The following is a 12465-nucleotide window of genomic DNA, read 5'->3' as shown; positions in this document are numbered from 1 at the left end:
TCGGTCGTGAGTATCTAGTCTCTGTTGCCGTCCGATGTTAGGAGGACGATGTCTCCGGCCGTAGTCTTGGTGTATGTAATATCTCTTGGAAGGTCAGTGTCGTGGTAGAGCAAGTCATATCTTGGTTCGTTCTCTGTGGACTCTGTCACTTTTCCTATTCTTAATACAAATTTGGTAGCCAAAGTAAAGTTAATATTGACCTCTAATACCGATAGAAAAGTTGTGCATTTGCCATAACTGCAATGACATAAAGCAAACCCACCTCTTACTTACTCACCACCTTAAGGAAAAAGACATGTCACCTTATCAGTGGGCAAGTGAGAGTAATTCGCTGACAACTGAACTGAGCTCACTGAAACTGACTATAACGGGCCAGCAACCCAAGCGCAACACTTGAAACTGGATTACAACGGATTACCTGAGCGGACAAGTGGGACGACTCAGGTGAGACTCCATGGTAGCTACATCCTTAATAGTTTCAGCATGAAAGTTATTGTTATAATGAAGCTAACTCTAAATTCAAAAAAGTTTCTTTTGTAATGTAATATCATCGCACACGTTTTTGCACAAAGCCATGACCTAAATCAGTGGACCTAAGACACCCCTTGAACATGCGTTACGTAAGTTTAGCGTGACTACCTTTTTTCAGAAGTTGGTGAATCAGATAAGGACAAACTTTATGGATGAGCAACTTCCTTAATCAGATGGAGCGACGTTTCGATACAGCTTCTTGCCGCTCATACCTTTATCAGTATCAACAAATGTCTGCTCTATTCTCAGTTGGTAACAACGAAATACCTTGGCCAAACTACGATAAACTATACCTCTGGAGATTAAGCCTGGTCGTTCTTCACGGCCCCAAACCTGTCTTGAACAACGGTTGTGTAAATATTGTAAGAATAGTGCAGTTGAAGACGAGGTCCACGTTCTATCTAAATGCAATATGTCTTTCGACATCAAGTCCGCTTTGTGGCAAAAGGCACGCTTTCTTAACCATGTTATCCCCCCTGTTTAGTTTGATGACTCCTCTCGTCCAGATCATTTTTGTTACGGACAGTGACAACCTAATATTCCCTTGCTGCTTCGGTGTTACCTATCTATAAACGAAGAAACTTATGATATCACTCTTGATATGATATCACTTGTGATACCACTCTTTCTTTAATGTTGTACTATTTGTGTATAGAGATATATTTTATCTATGAACTACTTTATGGATTTTGTGTGTCATGGAGACCTGAAAGGCTGGACAGATGTCACATCTATGTGATACAGAAGAGTTTTTATATACTATGTAAACATCTGTGTGACACGCTAGTAAAATTCAATAATAAAATGGGATATCTATTGATGACAGTTTCTGTCGTCATCACTCTGTCACTGGCACGGTTTGCACGTGGTTCTCCCTTTGTTGTTGCACGCACGCGTCAGGCCTGGGGTCATGCAGTGAAAATTTAAGGTACTGTAAGTTTACCTTACACTTGTAAATTAAATATCTCAATATTCAAACATGTTTATCCACACGGCTGTACTGGAAGACAAAAATATACATATAATTTATTCTAATTACTTAATGAGACGTCCATCCATTTGCTTTATACTCCGTGTGCTAATTTAGTATTGTCTTCCGCCGTTGCCTTTCCAGGCAGATGAAACTGGTATGGTGTTTTCTTCCGTTTATCGTTTTACTTGTTTTCTAGCTTGTAGATACAAACGTTGACAAGATTACTAGAGGACAAATAACTAACCAAGAGCCTAAACATGAAGTACAATATATAGAGTTGAATCACCTCTGTTAATCCGTGGAAGAAAGAATATAGGGGAACAGGGGGAACTCTTTCCCAGTCGTCAATATTCTTGTTTACGGGTTAGATTTAGAAAAGCTCTGTCTGAACACCGGCATATTTTCCTGCTGGCTATTGATGGCTACTCTCATAATGGATTTCCTATGCAAGTTTTGCTTTCTTGTATTCTCACCCTTGATGATATTGCTGCTATGACGTTTGCTGTTAAGTCACTAAATTGGTTGTTTATTCCTTTGTTGTTATCATTCATCGGTTTTCTAGTCCCCACTGCTTGCACAGCTTGCAATACATTCTTAATTGGTGACGGTTAGTACACTACAGGTAGGCAGTACAGTCAGGGATATTCTACAACAGGGACAGGCCACTCGCTTGCTTTCTTTAACCATTTGTACTGATTAACGTGTGCCTCGTCATGCTCCAACGCACACAGTGACTTGGCTCGTTCCCAGTGCAACTTCAGTTGTGTTTAACCAGGGAGACTATATAGAGTATATACGTTGTAGATTATCCCTGGTTTAACAGAACTTCAGTCAGCTTTTTGTATCAGTCGGAATTTTACAATGAATGAATTATAGTAAGAATTAAGAGCAAGAATTATGTGAATGAATGAAACAAATAAAGAAAAAGAATAAAAGAAAGAAGTCCATATGTGAATGAATGAAAGAATAAATGATACACACACCTCAAATACACCCTAACATTCTTTTTTAGATTATGAAACTATCACTGTTACTTGCCAACACATTTCACCTGATAGTATATTCCCCTCGTATGAATTAAAGGTCAATGTGAAAGATGTTTTTGAGGAAGTAACTAGAAATACTAAAACAACGGCGTATAGCATTTCAGTGGCGAAATGTCATATTTTTCACGCACCTCAATTACACCCTAACAATTTTTAAGTCATAAAACTGTCACTATTACTTGCGAATACATTTCAACTAAAGGTATGTTCTCCTTCTAAAAATTAAACGAATGTGTGAAAGAAGTTTTTATTGGCACAATTTAGTCTATCTTCGCGGTGAATCGAGAATAGAAGCAAGTGAGCTATAACTTACCAACTTGAAACTTTACTACAAATCTACTGTCCTAAGACAGACACTAATACCAATTATTTGACTTAAACTGAAGTGACAAACTAGTTAACCTATCTTCTACATGTAGGATTTCAGTTGTTACAACACTCAGCGAACGTAATCAGCTGTTGAAAATAAACAGGGCTCAATCTTAAATACTACGCTGCCACCATATTGGCTACACTGATTACGTAACGACCCGAGACATACGTTCAGCGGCTTGTAGAGGAGTTTCTTCTCCCCCTCTGTATAGGCTCCCTGGTGCAGTGGGCGGATTCGCAGTCAAAATACGTAGGAAATCTGTACCGGGTAATTAATCTGAAAACTTTTATACGTTTAACTGAATTCCACTGCTTATCAAATCCAACAGTAAGTATAGCAATATCAGTTTAAATGCTTTGTGTACGTTGATTTCCTCTGTGATTTTCGTGTTTCTGTTATGGAAGTTAGTAATGCTATATGTTCTGTTGTGGAGCGACCATTTCTGAAACCATTCTGGTTGTCCTCCAGAATTCTGTTCGCTTCCACGTGCTTTGTTAGTGTTGTTTACCACGTAGCAGTATAGTTCGTGTCTAATAGCGAATCCCCTACATGCCAGCGGATCTCTGAGATCATCAGTGGACATTTTAGATATGGCGTTGAGTACGCCTATTGTCCAACATTAGGGGATACAATCATTTCAAATACAGACTGAAAATAGTCTATGCAGATAACCTGTTGCCACTCTGTTTCAGTATCTCTACTGGAATACCGTTTTCTATTCTTAGTACTGTAATACACAGTAGCTACAGAAGTGGTTCGACACTTGTGACGTTTAAAACAACAAATCAGTGGAACATACATGGATTTTCAAGTCGACTGCCTCTGGAGAACAATAGAGGTTCTGTGTGATTTCAAGCACATGGGCGATACTAAATTGTTAACTGGTAAATAAATGAAACACTCCCATGAACAATTATTTGCATCCCTTAAAATACTTTAGTACATGTCACCTTTTTATCCCCCACCAGTTTATCGATAGCAAACAATTTATATTGATGACATTGAATGTCATTTTGCTCATAGACAGTTTACTTGTACTAGATAGCATTGCATAGATGTAAACTATAAACAGTAACACTACAAGTATTTGTACACTATCCACAATTAAGAAGCATTTAATGCTGTAAACGTCGCACATTCTACGGGAGCTTCATTAGGTGCGATACTGCAGTTGCATGTACCACGAAACTCATGGTTCCAGCTTACAAGGTGTGACGTGAACTCGAAATTGTGAAGTGATGCATTCGATTTGATAAGCAGGGTATATACCGATGATAATTAGTGAGTAAATATCAACAATTAATTCGTGTCAAAGGCAGTTAGTTAGTAGTGAGCTGATATCAGTGGAAATCAACAACCAGTGAGATAATATCATGCAAATGAACACCGATTCCGTTATGTAGTTCAATTTATAGTATAACCCGCCTCACTAAGCCATTAAAACAGCAACCCATGCTTGCCATAAAAGGCGACTATACTTGTCGTAAGAGGCGACTACATCCTAGCAGTTAGCATCTCTTTCATGGTGAGAATTTAAGTGATGATAACTATAGCCAGTGTCAACTATAGTCTTAGTTGGAGGACATGAGCGTTTGGTAGAGATCGAACTCATTACTTACATGACACCATTTTATTTGACCCGTGAAGGTCCCGGGGTAGAATAGGCCTTCAGCAACCCATGCTTGCCATGAAAGGCGACTCAGCTTGTCGTAAGAGGCGACTAACGGGATCGAGCGGTCAGGCTCGCTGACTTGGTTGACACATGTCATTGGTTCCCAATTGCGCAGATCGATGCTCATGATGTTGATCACTGGATTGTCTGGTCCACACTCGATTATTTACAGACCGTCGCCATATAACTGGAATATTGCTGAGTGCGGCGTAAAACTAAACTCACTCACCATTTTATTTCTGAGTGAACCCGAATTGTAGATGGTTATTTCTATCATTCTATCACTGTGCATATGTATAAAAATATGTATGTAATAATATGTATATCTAGACACGGTTCCTTCATTGCAAAATGGCTATGGCACACGTTAATATTCAGTTAATTCCAAATTCAAGGAGATATAGACACTTAATCTCTTGAGGCCGCAAGTTCTTTGGAAATCTAGTGAGACTTGCTGTCTTGCAACCGCCGACACCATCGGTGATGATTTCAGCAGTTCCAGAAAGATCAAGTTTAGCTTCACATTGACGTGTTTCTTGTCTTGTTGAAGACATTGTCGTCCAAGCTTGTTCAAGTTTGTGGACTTTGTCAGGGATTTCAAGAATCCTATCGCCCGACGCCCGGGACAAGACAGTTTTCATTTCGGGCAATCAAATAATGGTATCTAACTTGTGCATGGGCTACTATATAATTTCCACTTACGGTTTCAAACTGCAAATAAACTTAATTTCATAGACATGTATGCTCAAAATGTAGCTATCAAATTTCGCAATGATGATAACGTAGGGTGATCTTTCTTGTTTGTCTATCACTTTTTGAAAAAAAGTTAAGTAAAAAATGAAATACAAAAAATCAAATACCATGTTGATTTATTCTGTCCTAATTTCACACCATGACCATGTCATAAAAATCCCGACAAGCGAAAATTAGTCAGGACAAAAAGTCAAGAATAAACAGTCTCGTGAGAAAAGTCACAATAAAATATATACTAGTGGGTTGTAAAGTTTGCAGGAAACGCAATTCAACAGTTTCTTAAATAAATCAACTACTTAGTATATTACTTTGATAATGCTTTGGTAATATAGCAGCGACTGAGTGGCATCTGAAATGATGTAAGCGCGCTGTGGCCACAATTTGTTATAAAATCTTTTTGTCTCATGAGTTCTAGTGTGAGTACATCGTGTTTTGCAAATAAAATGGTCTTCTGAAAAGTTTTCAAAACACCATGACGACAGTTACTGGTCCATGATTGAGTATTAAAGCGAATAAATTGTGATGCTCTTGTTTTCTTTTAATGATTATTTCATAGGATAACACAGCTTAGACCTGGTTGGTGTTACTGTGTTGGAATAATTATGTATATTTATTAACTTGAAAATGTGGCCCGAGAAAACGTCTTCTGTTTTCAATGGCTGAAAATGTACGAAATGTATATTTCTGAATTTCATCACGAAGACAAAATCTACAAAAAACAGTGGGAATGCTGAACTAAAAGACCCGAGATGAAGTAGGTTGTACCTTGTCAGGCCTTTACCGAAACGGACAATAACTCAATCCTAGTGTTTAAGGGATTATCGCGCATCAGTGATGTTTTTAATTTGGAACAAAGGCGTTTCTGGCAAAACGAGGATCCCAACAAGACTATTGTAATGTCATGCGAATTAGGATTAGGAGAATTAAGTACCCTTCTCTGTCTGGCCATTTCATTTATTGCAGGGTACTGTAGGATAAATCCTATTGCAGGGTACTGTAGGATAAATCCTATTGTGTATCATCGACGAAACGTAATCTTTTTGTTTCAGATAAATAGGTAGGAGATTAAAACGCCAGTCAGTAGGATTTACACTCTCCTGTTGCAGGTTAGCTCTATCCCCAAGCCCAAAGGATTGTATCGACTCTCTGTGTGCACCCCATGTTATGATATTCTTGTAAGGGAGGTGGGTAACCTTGTGGTTAAAGCTTTCGCTCGTCACACCGAAGACCCGGGTTCGATTCCCCACGTGTGTACAATGTGTGAAGCCCATTTCTGGTGTCCCCGCCCCGATGTTGCTGCAATATTGCTAAAGGCAGCGTAAAACTAAACCCACCGTTTCCATCTTGTAAGTATAGCGGGGTTTGCTAGAAACCTCATTGGTACCACCCACAGACGACCATAATAGCAGTTTCAACAACAGTATTACTGATTATTTTAATTGAGTATCATGTCGTGTCTCAACTGTACTATTTATAATGTGTTCTTTTTTATTTTCCAGTCTTTTTTTAAAATGCATCCACGCAGAGGCTGGGTTCAATTCCTGAAAATACTAACCTGTGGTGGGCTTGTCTTCTTGGTGATCCGGGTAAGTAGCAGAAGCAAGAGTACATCTCATTATCATTTTAGTGTTATGAAGCCCCGAGAAGAACTGGTTTAGATCACATAATCAACCCATTAGAGGTCCAAACTGGAAACCCCACTTGATAAGCCAACGCCTTTTCTACTGGCATACACCCGTGAACATCCGCGTTATAATTGGTCTGAAGCAACTCATGCTTGTCGTAAGAGGCCACTAACGAGATCCAGTGTTGAAGCTCGCTGACGTGGTTGGCAAATATCTTCATATCCCAGTTGCGTAGAACGATGCTCATGAGGTTAATCACTGGATTGTCTGGTCCAGACTCGATTACTCACACACCACAGCCCTATGGGGCGTTAAACAACAACTAATAAAGAAAACAAAACTATTTTAATGGGGGTACTGGTGACCCAAAACGTAAATTCGTTGACTGAATTTCTGCCTACTCCGATTATATTTCTGGGTTTATCTCGATTATGTTTCTGTGGTCAAACTCGTCTGTTTTACCAAAGCGGTAAAACTCCGAGACCTACATAATCATTAATCACCTGGAATGAGTAAAGGTGTGAGTGCCACTAGTACCGTTTCAATCAAACACCAAATAGACTGGGCGAGTATGCTTTTACGCCGCTTTTAGCAATATTCCGGCAGTATCAAACACATTGCGTGCAGTCCATTTCTGGTGTCCCTTGCGTGCGATTGCTAAAAGCGACGTAAAATCATACTCACCCAATTCATTTCGTATTGGATCAAAGCATCGCAACTTGTGTCTCGAGTTCACCATTCGCCCCTAGTCGACCAGCCCCTCCTTCGTCAGAAAGCACTGAGGTGATCGTAAGTCACTAAGGTAACCGTAGCGCAATGTTAAAGAATGGGAGTTAAGGTTAATCTTAGTAAAGGTTACGTCGTAACCGCCTTGCGGGCTCCTTTTACGTTTACTTCGTAAGCCCCTTGTGTACGAAGCAACCTTTATACTAAGTTTAACCTCAACTCCCATTCTTTAACAATGCACTAAGGTAATCATTGTGACATGCGATCACCCTAACGCTAATAGAAAGGACCCCAAGGGCAATGCTGCGTCCATCGTCTCCGTGTTTCCGTTGGCAGTGGAATAGCCGGATAGTTTTCACCCGTTCTCCCCAAGATACATGGCACACCTCCACCCCTACCATCCCAATTCATTGATTGTTTCACGTAGATACTAGTCTAGTGTGAGTGAGTGAGAGAGAGTGGGGTTTACGCTTCACTCGGCAGTATTCCAGTTATCTGGCGGTGGTCTGTAGGTAATCGGATTTGGACCACACAATCCAGTGATAACTGCACGAGGATCGATCCACTCGATCGGGATACGATGCTATGTGTCACCCAAACCAAATGGCGTTTGCTTGCCACGTGGGGTTTTCCAGTTCGAATCCCAGAATGGTTGAGTATTCGAAGCACCATTGTTGTTGGTGTTTACGTCATGTCACGTTTGTTCTACATGTAGCTCCATATAGCTGCTTGTTATTAAAATAACCTATTTCCCTTCCAGAAATTACAGTTTCAACCATGTTCAGCGGACACCAACTTCTTCCGATCTTATCCCAAGTTTACCGGAGATTCCCGAGTACCTCCGGACGTGACGATAGTGACTGCTTTCTTCAACCTGGGTAACTTCGTGAAAGGTGTGGATCAGACGTTCGGCCCCACGTTGTACATGGAGTGGGCCACTGTGTACAAGCATCTAAGGAACCCTCTTGTTGTGTACACCGACTCGGACCAGTTTGTCCGACTGTTCACCGACATACGAAAACACCTGATGAACATCACAAGAATAATCAGAATTGAGAAAAAACAATTATGGGCTTTTGACCATTTGGACAAAGTCCGTGACATATACTCAGATCCGAACTACCCCAAATACCAACCAAATACAGTGGTTCCAGAATATCCATGTGTACAAAATGCAAAATACTCGTGTGTTGAGAAAGCCATTGAGAGTGACTTCTTCCATACCAAATATTACATGTGGGTTGATGTTGGTTACTTCCGGTTAATCACAAGCAGAAAGAGGGATTTCCGGTTGACACTTCCGCCCAATTTTGACGAGAAGAAAATTGCTATCAATAAAGTGGCTCGATATTCTTTGGACGAACAGCCAGAAGATATTTTTAAAAATATGTACGTGTGGGTAGGCGGGGGAATTCTAATCGCGGAGAAAGGTGTGTTTCGCCGATTTGTGACTGAATACAGAAAGGCCGTGGGACATTATTTGGATTTGAGGTTGAGCAACTCGGACCAGCAGGTTCTGTTTGCGATGTACTCAAAAGCGGAAGTACATTTGAGGCCTACTGTACAACTCCAGCCATATTCGACTCATTGGTACGGCGAATGCTGGTTCTATCTCGGCTATATTTGCTACAGGGAAATGTGAGTGAGGGTTTTATTCCTTTTCGATGGTGCTTTAACTGTACAGTCTGTGTAAACTTAGCCCCAGAGTTATTCGTTACACTCCTACACTGGGTCTAACAAAACCTAGTAGGAGGTCGCGTCAGGTAACCTTTGAGATCAGAGCACAGCTTACCAAACCGCGAAAGTGGACATTCGCACGTGTATACCTTTTGAACTTTTACCCACGCAAAGGGTTGTACCCGAACGATTCCGAATGCTATTTTCCCTACGACCGCTTCCGGGCGATGTGCAATGGAGCACGCCACAACAGCGAATAAACCGTCCCTGAAAATAGCGTTTTGGCAGTTATCAAGGATGTCAGCTTGTGGACATATTAGCTCTGGTAGCCATGTCACCCGAAACCAAAAAGCGCATATACTGCAGGTCAAATATGAGTGTCATATGCGGATTTTCGTTTGTTGAGAGATAATGTCAGTGACCGGTGTATTTTGTAAGTCCCACCAAACCCGAAAAAGTAGCCGTTGTCTGATTGGTTAAATCCGTTTAGCCGTCTCGCATTTGATTGGACAATCATAGATCCAGGAAAGGTTGCCTGACGCGACCACCTACTAGGTTTCGTTAGACCCAGTGCAGCAGCGTAACGAATAACACTGGGGCTAAGTTTACTTAGATAGTGTAGTTGTATTGCACTGTGCCAGCTTGAAGCTGTCTCAATGGACAACTTGGACAACGACTTTGATGAATCTCATGAAATTATATCTGGTGAGTGAGGGTCTTATTCCTTTTTGGATGGTGCTTTTAGTTGTATTGCACCGTGTCAGCTTGAAGCTGTCTCAATGGACAACTTGGACAACGACTTTGATGAATCTCATGAAATTATATCTGGTGAGTGAGGGTCTTATTCCTTTTTGGATGGTGCTTTTAGTTGTATTGCACCGTGTCAACTTGAAGCTGTCTCAATGGACAGCTTTGACAACGACTTTGATGAATCTCATGAAATTATGTCTGGTGAGTGAGGGTCTTATTCCTTTTTGGATGGTGCTTTTAGTTGTATTGCACCGTGTCAACTTGAAGCTGTCTCAATGGACAGCTTTGACAACGACTTTGATGAATCTCATGAAATTATATCTGGTGAGTGAGTAAGGAGGAGGTTTATGCCTTATTGGATAGTGATTTAATCATGTGTGGTACTGACAACCCCCATAACAGACATAATGCCCTTACTTACTCATTCACTCACCATATATAATCCCACGATCAAGCGTGGAGTGTAAGATGACTGGACAATCTGCTCGTAAGGACAGCCTGTGAGTGGGTTTAGTTCTACGGTTTTGTTTTAGTGGTTGAGCGAGGTTTTATGCCACTTTTAGCAACATCACGGTAGGGGACACCAGAAATGAGCTGCACACAGTGTGCCCATATTGAGAATCAAACCGAGTCTTCAGCGTGATGAGAGATTTCTTTCACCACAAGGCTAACCCATATTGATTCCCTGGGAGTGAGGGAGTTTAATTTTGTGCAGCTTTTAGCGGTGTTCCAGCAAGATCACGGCGGAGGACACCAGAAATGATTGATTCCTTTCTCGAAAGTTGTGCTCTTGTTAAGTATTTTATCAAGCTACACTGCTGTTTCTTTGTTTCTAGTTTTTGTTTTTGTTTTACTTTATGTTTGTTTCTTCCGTTTTTGTTTGTTTCGTCTCGTTGTGTTGTTTTCCATTTTCCATGCTGAATTCTTCAGACATTATCACAGAACCAGTTACCAACAATCCACCAATAATTACTGTGGGACAGTCAGCTAACACCGGAGGGATTATCTATCGTATGCATTAGTATGCATTAGTATGGATTAGGGATCATATTGTAATAGTGTATTGCGACCGACTATTGCAATATATTTTTTCTACTTGATTTGCCCCATTTGAAGTCATTTCCCAAATCAATACATGGTTTATATGAATTAAAACAAAAGGCTGAAGTAGTGCCAGTCTCGTTTTATAATTCACACGAAACTTGAAACCGAGTTCAAGAGTAACAGGGGCGGATAACTCTAAATGAAAGTGAACGAATCTGGTACTCCCTGTATTTTGCGCTGCCCATTTTTCAAGGGAAGTCAGTTACTAAACTATCGATAGCCATGCAGGGTGTAGTTTTACGCTGCATTTTGTAGTATTCCTCAAACGTAACGCGGGGACACCAGAAATACACCTCAATCATACCAATTTTGGGAATCGAACCCGAGTTTTCAGTGTTACGATCCAACGCATTAACTGCTTGGCTATCCACAACTCAGTTTCTTTGTAAAAGCTGATATAATGTCAGATTACATGCATAGAAAGCGTTGTAATTCCTCCTGGCGCTAACTGGATGTACCCAAATTAATTGTTAGTGAGCGATGCGTCGAAGATAGGATCCATTCCTTAATAAATATCTTTCAGGGAGAATATGTATATTTAAAAACGTACCGGGCGCAATTTTTTATTTTTTATTTATTTATTTATTTATTTGAAGCGCTGCTTTGCCCCTGGTGTTTATTAGAGACACGGTATTTTCAAAATGACTGAATATACCTACACGCAAAAGTAAAGTCAAGCATAAAGAATATAAGGATGTAATTTTCAATATCAAATACAAGAAATCGGAACAGCGTCAGATGGATGGAAAAAAAGATGAGTGAAGACATTTCATTGGCTACCAGGACTGACGTCATTATTAAGTTTTCGAAAGTTAAAGGGATTGACAAGAACGGATCTCGCTTCTGTTGGCCGGAAATGTGCCGATCTTGTCGAGGGATGGTGACCGTCGGACGATTGCTCTGAGGAAGGTCATCTATAATCTGTGTATCGATGCTGGAGACAGTAGATCATGGTTATGTTCACGTAGATATGGCAGGCAAGATTTTGGACAGACACCCCAGCTTCCACACGTCCGATAACCTGGTTCCTTTTAATTTCAGTCAAACGTGGCACTAATGGTTGTGACAATTCGTGCATTTCACGAGAAGTGTATGCATCATACCTACATGTTCATTGGTATGGTGTGTTTTGGTGATTCCTCCTGTTGATGTGTTTTTACTCGGGCCTTCCGAAACGGGCCTTCCACAGTTTATTGATAAGACCATCAGGCACCCAAACGCATTATCAATTTAGG

General features: G+C 40.6%; 1 protein-coding gene across 1 annotated transcript; it reads left to right on the top strand.

Annotated features, from left to right (window-relative positions):
- The first annotated feature begins 383 nt into the window (after positions 1–383).
- On the top strand, positions 384–11296 carry LOC137273453 (protein HtrL-like). The gene is made up of 3 exons (XM_067806147.1): positions 384–444; positions 6848–6934; positions 8460–11296. The coding sequence occupies exons 2-3, from the start codon at positions 6860–6862 to the stop codon at positions 9339–9341; spliced, it is 957 nt and encodes a 318-aa protein (XP_067662248.1). The 5' UTR covers positions 384–444; positions 6848–6859; the 3' UTR covers positions 9342–11296.
- Positions 11297–12465: the final 1169 nt, after the last annotated feature.

This window comes from Haliotis asinina, chromosome 2 (genome assembly GCF_037392515.1).
Source record: "Haliotis asinina isolate JCU_RB_2024 chromosome 2, JCU_Hal_asi_v2, whole genome shotgun sequence".
Lineage (NCBI taxonomy): Eukaryota > Metazoa > Mollusca > Gastropoda > Lepetellida > Haliotidae > Haliotis > Haliotis asinina.
The sequence above is the reverse complement of the archived record's forward strand: the minus strand, read 5'-3'. Positions and strand labels throughout refer to the sequence as shown.